Source organism: Panthera pardus, unplaced genomic scaffold (assembly GCF_024362965.1).
Source record: "Panthera pardus isolate Hobbes unplaced genomic scaffold, ASM2436296v1 HiC_scaffold_25, whole genome shotgun sequence".
Classification (NCBI taxonomy): Eukaryota; Metazoa; Chordata; class Mammalia; order Carnivora; family Felidae; genus Panthera; species Panthera pardus.
The window spans coordinates 49,871,653-49,882,761 of NW_026526821.1; the positions used below are offsets into that span (position 1 = coordinate 49,871,653).

Sequence of the window (11,109 nt, forward strand, 5' to 3'; positions counted from 1 at the left end):
GCCCAATGTGGGCTCTAACCCATGACCCTGAGATCAAGAGTCACATGCTCCACTAACTAAGCCAGCCAGGCATCCCTAGTTTCTGCATATTTTTGAGAATTCAATTTATGTAAACACTTCATTTCTTTAAGCCAATTAAATAGAGCTCTCTTACAAATTAGTTTTGTTGACACCATTTGGACATAGAAGATATCACCCAATTACAACACATACATATACAATACATAAACATATCAACAGATGCAAACTGAGACCTTACAGTTTCCATACACTTAAAATTTCCTATGAGCCCAAGTTCCAAGTGACCATTCCCTTTTTTGTTTTACCTCCCTGAATTTTGTACTTTAACATTTCAATTTCAAAGGCACAAGGAAGAATGCATGTTGATGATAAATTGAGGGGGAGAGGATTGGTGAAAATGAACAGGTGAGCTTTGAGCTGCCTGTAAAGCTGCACTGTTAGTTTTGCAAAGATTTGTAAGACAAGGACAGTTCTCAATTCTTTAAAAGAATTGGGTTGCAGCTTAAATGATATCATAGTTTGATCCACCCATCCAACTATATTAATATGTTTATATATATATACGTGTATATATATATATACATATATATACATATATATATGTTTATATATATACATATATGTATGTTTATATATATAAACATATATATATATATAAGAGCTTTGTAGTGTTTTAGTAATAAAACTTTTTATAGAGGCTTCAGAAGATTTTTCTTTTCCTCTGAGAACATAGTTTCATTTTAGCTTAGAGGAAAAGACCTAAAAAATCCTATCAGTCTCTGAATATCATTTTCCAGTCTGGCCGGTCTCCAGCCACAGAGCTATTTAAAAAAATCTTTTAAATGTCTTGGCAATTTTCAGTCTGGACAAACAGCAGATGTTTTCCGGGATTAATGCAGTATGCCTTTGTAAAGTCTATATATAGTATTTTAACAAAGGCCTCCTTTCTGAGTGCACATTTCAACCTTGGACCTTCATCTTAGGAAGAAAAGCCTATCAGCCCCTAACATCAGCCTTCAGCTGATCATTTATAGGAGGTCCTAGGAGAAATGCTAGTCATCTGTTTCCTTGGGTGGGGGCAGGGACTTTCAGGGAGCTATCTGGCTTGTCTGATAACTACAATATAACCATGATGGGAAGAATGCCCCTTAGCACCCAAACAAGATCCCTATGAGTAGGGTTGTAAATGGACATTAATCTGGGATTTTCTTTTAATTTGGTAGAATCCAATGAAAGTCAAGACTTTTAAGGCCCTTTAAGGGCTTTATAATTTTAAAAATCTGCTATCTAGGGCATGTGAATTATTTGGGTGGGAATCTAGGATGTAGCTGTAAAGGACATTGCACAGGAAGACCTAAAGCTAGCAGAGCCTGATTATAGCAAGGAGCTTTCTCTCTAAGCCTTATTGTCTACCTTGGGTGCTACTGTTAAATTTGTTTTTTGGCTTTTAGTATTTATATGAGTAACTTGTATACCCTGGGCATAGAGATCAGGCCAGAGTGCTCTCTGTAAATCTTGTAGGGAAAGGGAAGCTAAAGTAAGCAGTTCAGTGTTTAAGGGATTTTCTGGGGAAGGTGGACGAGTTTGGGAGTTAAGGGAAGTTGCTGAGGAGACAGGGCCAGATTTTAAGAAATTTATGTTGGATGGGGACTTTCATTTTTGTTTTAAGTCTAATTTCCTTTCTTCCCCCTGCCCCATCTTATTAAAGGAGTCCCTAAAGCTTAGCTGTTACATTTCTTCGTGTCTGTTTTTTTTTTTAACTTGGTCTTTCTATAGGTACCAATAAGACAATTATTTAGGATAATAATTGAGAACTCTCAGAAATATTTTTCTTTCTTTCAAATATTATCAATTCAAAGGATTCATTGGCCATTGGTGAGCAGGATTTTTATATTAATCTCAATAGTGACTCAAACCAATAAGCCTTTCTATGGCTTAACCATGAACACAAGAAGTGTCCCAAAAGATGATGGGCCCTTATAAGATCCAGAAAGTTTACTCCCAGAAATAGTCTAAGAAAGTAAAGCCTTTTGTTGTTGCAAGCAGTAAGAATGGTGTCATGAAAACACTTTCCAGTTCCCCATGAGAACATGAGGCACCTCCAGTCACACACCTGCTAATCAGATACCAGGTAGGCACTGCTAAAATGGGACTTTTTCGGCACTGACAAAACAGTGAAGGTTGAGATGACAAAAACCCCATATGGACCAGGACCCCTGTGACAAACTCTCCTGAGAGCTGGCCTGGTCAGACAAAGAGTGCTTCTTGTGACTTAAAGTCTCGGAACCACAGACTACTCAGCTAGCCACCGAGATGCATGTGATGTATACAGAGAGAATATTCTCACTGGTCATAAAGACAAGCTCTCAATACATAAACAAAATGAAAGGAAAGTCCCTTATAGGCACATTAACAGCTTTAGCTGAGCCTTTGGTGTCTCAGCCAAATTGTACCTGAGAGGGATGTGTTGCTGGGTTAGAGATTGTGAAGTGTTTTACAGAGTACCTCGTATGGCAGTTTTCTCAAGGTTCACAGGTGACCTAGTGTCAGTCTGGCCTGTTTTGTGACTAACTCATCCTAACACAGGAGTCTTTGGGTTAGACAGGGAGCACTCTGACAGCTTTTAAGTGCTTGACCCATGCCTACCTGTTTTGTGGCTTTGGCTTCCAAGATGTCCCCTAGCAACTTCCTTTACCTCATGTGCATATTGACCCACAGCAACATTTGTCTAAACAGACACTAGTCTGGTGGGAACTGTGAACTCAGCAGGCTTATAGGACCTAGGCTTGCGTTCTACCCTGTGGTCTTCCTTCTTATGACAAATGATGACAGACCAGAGAAAAGCAGTGACCATCTCTGCAACAAAAAGGATCAATAAAAAAGTCAAGAGTGTTAATAATAAATCTTTACCAGAGTCACCATACCCAAGGAACTTGTACAAATATTTTCTCCTGCTAATCTAAATTTAGAAGGGTGGGGGTAGATTTTCACCACTCATTTCCACTGGACCCTACAGGCAGAGATTCAGGAGCCTGACAAAATTCGTACCTTGTGCCACACCTGTCAGAAGTCTCAGGATCTCTCAGCTGCAGCAGCCTCAGAACAAGCAGTTTGCAGCCAGTGAAGTTTTTCCTGGCTGGCTCCCCAACTGTTGGGGAGGAAAAATTTTTCCTGCCCTTCTAGGTTCTTCTGGCTAGTATATTAATTAAATTGACATAAGACAGATTAATAGGAGAAAGACATTTAATTACAAATGTATGGGAGCCCCAGAGAAATATGACACCAAGGACAAGTTGGGCAATTGAGGCTATGTGTCATCCTGAGCTAAGAAATAGACCAGGGGCCTGGGGGCTTTAAAAGGGAAGGAGGTGATTCACAGGACACAAGAACAGAGGTTTGGTTATTAGATGTTTGCCCATCCATACAGAGGTCACTTAGATTAAAATATCTCTGGTAACAGCCCTGTTTCTAGGCTAGACACACTATCTAAATTCTTCTAGGTAGTTAAGGGAGAGAGAAAAATCTTCCCCTCACTAGCCTATAATCCTCTGTGTTATAGGCCTCTTCTCGGGAGAATCCATGTGTGCCCCATTCTTACTGTGATAACGTGCCTTTCTTCTTATTTCTCTTTATTTCAGCTGAGGATGGAAAGGAGTTGGTTAGCCCTTGTTTGTCTCCAGGTTTCACAGGAGAGTGGCAACATGCTGAAATAACATACAGAATTTCAGGACAGAAGGCAGGTATGGTGGAGTTCTTGTTCATCAGTGGTTTATGAGGGTTAAGATCCGCAGCCTTCCCTCTCTCCTGTACCTTCTGAATACCTCTCAGAAGCAGGGAGGCTGTTGCCAAGCCTCATTCACAGACAAGCCCTCACTTGAAATGGAAGCACCTCTGTGAACTGTCAGGGCTGCAGGAGGCCCTCGCCAGAACACACTGGGAACTGTTGGCTCCCATGGGGTCTCTGCACAAGGCTCCCTTGTCTGTCGCCACATACTTTCTTCCAAAAGACTGCACTTCCTAACAAGCCTCCAGTGAGGTAGGACCTGAACATTCCACCACTCTTAAGACAAATGGCCAAGTTGGGGCTGTTGGCCCAGTAGCAGTGTGAGCTTATCTCTGAAAAGAGGGAGAAATGGCTTCTTCAGTGGAATCAGTTCCCTCCACCTATCACCTCAGGCTGCCTGGTGAGCACAGGAGAGGCTGCTCCAGGTGGCATAGCCCCCCCAGCCTGTGACATTGGGTGTGCTGTCTCACCAGCCTGACCCCTCTTGCCCCACGTGGTCTTCGGTTGCTCTGTGCTCCTTTAGTTTTTGCTAAAAGAAACATTGAACTGTTTCCAGGCTGGACATAATGGGCATGAGGTTTGTCTGTCTTTGGTGACAGAGCTATTCCTACTCACATTTCTGACACCAAATGTGGGCAGGGGAGGGGAGGGAGTTCCCCACACCCACCAGTTCTCCACACATGAATAATTCTGTTCAGACTCACCCCGGAGTTAGTGCAGACTGCAGAGGTTAAGGGCTCAGACCTGCAAGGCTCCCCTCACCCCCCTTTGCTTCAGATGCAGATAGCAAGTCCTGGGCCTCCTATACTTCTGACCAGCCGACTACAAATTAGGGGTTCCCACGAACCACCACCACCACCCCCAAATAATTTGCCAGAATAGCTCACAGAACTCAGGAAGGCAATTTACATAATATCACTGTTTTATTATAAAAGGCACAAGTCTGGAACAGCCAAATGGAAGAGATGTATAGGGCAGGGTGTTGGAGAAGGGGTGTGGAGCCTCCCTGCACTCCTTGGGGACACCACCTCCCAGTACCTTCATGTGTTCACCACCCAGGAAGCTCACGGAACCTATTGTTTAGGGTTCTATAAAGCTTTACTACACAGGCATAGGTCATTACATCATTGTCTGCTGGTGATTAACTCAAGCCCCAACCCCCTGCCCTCCCTGAATTTTGAAGGGTGGGCTGAAAGTTCCAACCCTCTAATCACATGGTTGGCTCCTCTGACAACCAGCTGCCATCCTGAAGCCACTCAGGGACCCACCAACAAGAGCCCACTCATTCCCATAAACTCAGGTATACTTGAGAAAAAGGGGCGGATTTATCCTGAGTAACAGAAGATCTTCCTTTTATCTCCATCCCTCGGGAAATCCCAAGGGTTTTAGAAGCTGTGTCCAGAACAAAGACCAAATATATGTTTCTTATTATTGACCATGGAGGTCACCGACTCAGCCAGCTGCTCATGCACGTCCTATGCGTCAGGCCCTGTTGCAGCCACTGGCATACAGCTGACATTTCAGTGAGAGGAATTGATAAACAAGAAAGTAACTTGAAGAAAGAAACAGAAGGGGTTGTGGGGAGGGGGTACCTGAGAGGAAGATAGCTGTTTTAAATATCATATTTCACTTCATGGAGTGGTGTTTGAGCCAAGACCTAAAGAGATGGAGAATAAGGCACACAGATGATCTAAAGCAGCAGTTCTCCAGGCCAGAGGAGCAGCAAGTATAAAAGCCCTGGGATGGCTGCTGTGTTTAAGGAATGAGGAAGTGGAAGTATGGCTGTCCTGACAAGGGACAGTGGAGGGAAATGAGATCCAGCGGACAAGGACAAGGGGAGAACTGGCTGGAGCTGCCTTCAGGCCATGGACAGGTCTGTTGGGGGAGATGGGAAGCTGAGTCCAGGGGTGGGCTATGGGATATCCACGTTTGATAACCTCTGGGGCTCTCTGTTGTCCTTCTTCCGAGCAAGGGGTTAATTGCCAGCTGTGTGAGCTTGGCAAGCTGCCTGTTAGGCCTCAGTTTCCTCATCTGTGACATAAGGAGGGTGCAGGTCCCACTTCCACAGTGGCTGATGGGATAGCCTGCATGTTCAGAGCTCAGTAAGGGCTAGCAGAGAGTAAACAGTGTGAACTTGAACCCATTGGGCTGCATTAGGACAGCTGTGTGTGCTGAGCCAAGGGCTGATGTCCTTCAGGGTTGAGGACCACACCGTCTCTGGCCACCTTCATGCTTTGGGTTTCTCTCCCTTGACCTGGGCCCACAGTACTGTGGCTCCTGAAAGTTTGCTGTTGATATGTGTGGTGTTGATGAGCACCCTGACTCAGGGTAGGTGCTATGCAGGCTTTTTGCCCTGCCACACCCTCCAGGTCAGGGCGTCAAATCACTGGACAGAGCCCTGGAGGCTGCGTGGCCCAGGTGTTGAGCCCCCGAACTGCTATCTTTGTGCTTTTCCTTTGCCTCAGCAGTGAACCTCCATGAGCTGTGTGCCAGCAGAGTGTCGGAAATCCTTCGAAACAAAGTGCATAGAACAGAAGAAGTGAAGGATGTGGATTTTTATGCTTTTTCCTACTATTATGACCTTGCAGCAAATGTTGGCCTCATAGGTAAGGGTGGGGCTGAGGTGTGCAGAGGGCCCACGGCAGAGAGTAATCATGTCATCAGTGACCCTCACAACTGGAAGTAGACAGGAGGGCAAGTGTCTTGTCATCCGTATAGGCAATAGTAAGCCCCCTTTTCAAAAATAAAGCAGGTTTTTGAGCCACTTAGTAATACAATGTCAGTGCAAAAACAGTTACTTGCTGTTGAGTTGTTCTGCTCTAAGGCAGAACTGACGCACCTGTGTAACTCAGACCCTCAGCCATTCCTGCCTGGCCCCCAGGTCTCTAGCTGAGGGAGCCCTTGGTTACATGGCCATCTTTCCCCATCTGGCACCTAGGCTGGCATGGGGAGGGGTCAGCCCACTGACCAGCTTCAGGAGCTTATGGGCACTGTGGCGTCTCCAGGCTCCCTGAGCCACCTGCTGCCTGGGACCAGTGTGGAACACTACCACCCAAGGGTGGGTAGTCCAGGTGGAAAATGATCTCTATTCACCCTTTGCTCAGGCCCCAGGTCTCTCTCTCTGGCATAGAACAAGCTACCTCCTGGTAGCTGGCCCTATGGCCACTTGACCTGCCAGGACTGAGGGCCCCTGCAGGCTCCCTATACCTGGAGCAATGTTAGTTGATCCCCACTCTCCTGACTGTGCCACTGGCTGCGGACATCACGATGCTCAGGGCCTACCACACACAAATTTGGCCTGGCAGCACACTGGGGGACTCCACTCTCCTAGGCTGGCTTGAAGAGACACCTCCCAGCATCACCTTATCACTGGCTGCAGGTTGCCCTTTCCCTAGGGGACCAACAACCTCCCAGAGTGACCTTGGGAGATGCTGGCCTGTTCAGAAAAGCTCTTCCAACTCCCTTTTGTGGTCACACATGGCTCTGAAAGAGCTGCTTAGGTCTGTTTTCAGAAATGGTATCCATCTTCAATGTGACATTTGCTGACTGAGCAAATGCCCAAAGTCAAGGAAAATTCAGCTCACTGAGCAGCTGCCCCCTATGAAACATAAGTGTGTGGGATATCTCAAGGCTCCTCTTTGAAAAGTAGAGGTTTTGGGGTGCGTTGAAGAAACAATCACCATTCTTGAGAGTTGGGAGACACAGCTGCCATGCCTCCCTCCCTAGGAATGTCACAGAAGGCTGGGGCCATTCCCTTCTGGAGAGCCCTGTAAAGTCTCTCTGACCATTTGATCTAAGACCTGGCAAACCACTATTTGACTTTTTTTATAGAATTTTTTTTCCACATTCATAAAATTGATACCAGAATACCATTGCTGAACTCTGGGCCACAGCTTGAGAAAATGTATCCAATTCTTCCCTTTTATTTTTTTTTTAACTTAAAATTAAGAGATTGCCCAGTCTCTGGGGTCCAGGGATCCTGGTGCCTTTCCTCTGAGGGACCCTCTAAGCCCCATGATTGTGCTAATCATCCCCATGTGGTGTCCTGCATGGAACACCTACCCACCCCCAGCCACGTCACTTTGGACAAATGATCAGTGCATGGGAGGGCCACTGCCCCACTTGCAGTCAGCCTGGATACGCCGCCTTACATCATCCTCTCATGGGCACCAGCCTCAGGGCATGCTGGTGCTCCAGGGATGCTGGTGCAGACCAGGTGTTTGGTCTTATCCCACAGATGTGGAGAAGGGAGGCAGCCTCGTCGTGGGAGACTTTGATATCGCAGCCAAGTATGGTGAGTGATGGCTGCACTGCCTGGGTGAGAAGAGCCAGAGCGGGAGACAGGGACCCAGTCCCTCTGTGTGGCAGATGTACCTTGGTGCTTGTGAGGCAGTACTGAGAACTTCTGGATTTAGTTCCTGATTCAGCCAGGCAGATGAGTGTTCAGAGGTGGGAGAGGGTGCTTGGGGTCACTGTGCTGGGCCCAGACCACAGGTCAGCCACATCCTGTGTGGCCACAGCAGGGGGAGAGGGGAGCCTCAGTGTCCCTGGCTGTGATGCGGCATATTTCTAGTTCTAAGGTTGTTAGGAATGGACTCCCTTGATTTCACTGTTTCTGACACCTCTTCACTGCGGTTCAGGGATTTCCCCTGATACTGTCCCAGCAAATTCACAATTGTCACACCAACAACCCCTGCACAGCAGAGCCCAACATGTAGGGAGTGAAGAGCTATTCCCCTTGAGTTTGCAGGTGACTGACCCAGCAGTCCCCCTTCCTCTCCTCCTTTGTCCATCACACTCAATCTGGCTGGCTGGGGTGTGAAATGAAGGCTGTCTGTAAATATTCTGCTCTTTGGTTGTTGTTGTTAATTGCAGATCAAAAGAGTTAAACTTCATATGTTTCTCTATAGAAAGTCCTTTCTCCCCTTCCCCTTCAAAGTGGCTTTTTTTTTTTTTCAAGTTTTCTTGTCACTTAGAGAGGTTTGTCATGACTTTTCAACAGGAAAAGGTTCTGAGCAGAATTCTGGGAAGGCTATTGGTAGGTTTGTTCATCCTCCTTGAGAATAAGAGTAGAATGTTCTGAGCCAGATTTGTTGGTGTTTTCATTCCCCAGAAAGCCCAGATCCACCCCTGAGAGAGGTATCTAGAAGTCATAGGTGCAGAGCTATGCCCTGTGAGACTTTGGCCTTAGGCCCATGACACCAAGACAAGACACACAAGTCCCTCTTGGTCTTGGAGGCCAGGCCCGGGGGAGGCTGGTTAGCTTTGAGACCCTACCCTTTGGTGTGCTCTTGGCAGATCACCTTCCCACTCTGGGCTATAGTCTTTTCTAAATCAGTGAGAATCTTGGGCCAACATAGAGCCCTGTGAAGGGTGGGCACCTGGGGTGGGTGGAGTCTAGTCTGCATAGAGCCCCCCCATCCCACCCAGGAATGAACCACTTGGAATCTGATTGGGAAAGGGCTCTCTCACCCCCAGTGTGCAGGACAGCGGAGACCCATCCTCCAGGCAACCCCTTTCTGTGCATGGACCTCACCTACATCAGCCTGCTGCTCCAAGAGTTTGGCTTCCCAGAGAACAAAGTGCTGAAGGTAAAGACTGTCTCTGGGTGCTCCTGTGCCCTTTATGACCCCAAGGGCTGGGGGTACTGCTTCCAGCCTCCCAACCATGCCCACTCTGCGCCTTCCTTTGTGTTTTCAAGCTGACTCGGAAAATCAACAATGTTGAGACCAGCTGGGCTCTGGGGGCCATTTTTCATTACATCGACTCCCTGAGAAGACAGAAGAATCCAGCCTCATAGTGGCCAAGCTGCCCCAGCCATCCTTACAGAGCGGCTCCATCTCCATGAGAACAGACCTGTGTGGAACGCCTTGATGTGTTGGGAGGAAGCCACTGCTCGGGCTGCCACCCCTTTCCCTTTGGCCTTGCAGACCTGCCCCTGGACAGGCAGAGGGCTAGAACATGACCAGGCCTAGTGTCTCCTCCTGCCTCAGCCCTAGGTGGGCAGTAAACCAGACAGGGCAAAGGGCACATGTCAAGTTTAGTATGACACAGGCACACCATCCCCCATCCCTCCCCTGTATGCAGGGTTGGGTGACTGTAACGTGTTTCTGTGACAGGAGTCTTGTTTTGTCTCCCTGCCCCTGTCTGGTCCCTCCTCTCATCCCCAGGGTGGACCTCCACCTTCTCCCCAGAGACTTGGTGGGGAGGTTTTACAGGCTGTCCTGGCTGCTTTCAGGGTGGGCCAAGTGGCAACCACCATGTCCTCTGGGACAATGAATAGGGCGGACCTGAATGCATTGGCCTCCTCTTTGGTTATGGACATGCGAGGTCATCCAGAGGTCTGTTTTCTCAGGTTCTTGGATGGCTTGGGGCAAGCTGATGAAGTTGGCCTTGTGAGTAGAAGAGGGCTGGGGGAAATACCTCTGTGTGTCCCAGCTCTTCAGAGGAGGTCTGAATGTGAGCATGACCTGCTTACAATATTTATGGCTGTGCTGTGTGAGTGACATCTCTGTTGTGTGGTGCTGGGTGTTTGTGTAGCAGCTGTGTTCTGAGCCCCAGTGAATGTATTGCTACCGTGAGCCATTTGCAGCTGAGCAGTGTTGAAGACACACACCATCCCCCTGTGGGTCAGGTGGACTGCAATCCCCAGAACTGCCTTCTTGAGGCTCTGCTGGGGTACAGGGCTATGCCCATTGTCTGGGGCCTCTGTAGGACACTGGCTCTGGGCCCTCTTGCATCGGGACGTGAAGTCTGTGAGACATAGGCCCTGGGGCCACAGTCGTTCTGCAGTGAATGTATGGTATATGGAATAAGCTGAACCTCATGTGTTCCACTCAAAATAAAGGGTTTACAAGGGTTTCTTCTCCAGTCACTCTTCTAGGTGAGCATCAGCAATGTTCATCCCCTGGTGGAAAAGCCCCTGAGATCCCTGTTTACTATAGTTGAAACAAAGAACTGTCCATGCCAGGTGACAGGTGGCACATTAACTCTTGTCAGTGTGCCTCATAAGGAGAAAACAACAGAAGGGCATAGGGAGGGCATCCTCAGGCCATCATGCATGCCTGTGGTTATAGGCGAGCCCCTTGTCTTCCCAGCAGAGCTCCCCTCTTCCCTGAGACTGTGACCCGCAGCCATGTGCAGTGTGGAGTTCTCAAGAAGATGCTGTGACCCAGCTTGCAGTGTGTTCTCTGAGGATCTGGCTTTAATCTGGGACAGCTGGAAAGGGGTCGCATGCCAGACAAAGACTGGGTGTGAGCATAGGGTCTGGCCCCTCAACTACTTAGGGCCACTGCAGGACCAGG

General features: G+C 47.8%; 1 protein-coding gene across 6 annotated transcripts in view; it reads left to right on the forward strand.

The window, feature by feature from the left end:
• The window catches only part of ENTPD6 (ectonucleoside triphosphate diphosphohydrolase 6), a 38,627-nt gene extending 27,961 nt beyond the window's left edge, over positions 1–10,666 (forward strand). For 5 of the 6 annotated variants that reach the window (XM_019437200.2, XM_019437196.2, XM_053890481.1 and 2 more), the window contains 5 exons: positions 3,660–3,761; positions 6,271–6,411; positions 8,043–8,099; positions 9,284–9,396; positions 9,507–10,666. In XM_019437200.2, the coding sequence (XP_019292745.2) occupies positions 3,660–3,761; positions 6,271–6,411; positions 8,043–8,099; positions 9,284–9,396; positions 9,507–9,605 (512 nt within the window). In that variant the 3' untranslated portion in view covers positions 9,606–10,666. The remainder of the gene's footprint in view (positions 1–3,659; positions 3,762–6,270; positions 6,412–8,042; positions 8,100–9,283; positions 9,397–9,506) is intronic. The other variant, XM_019437199.2, reaches the window with a different exon arrangement.
• The last annotated feature ends 443 nt before the right edge of the window (positions 10,667–11,109 follow it).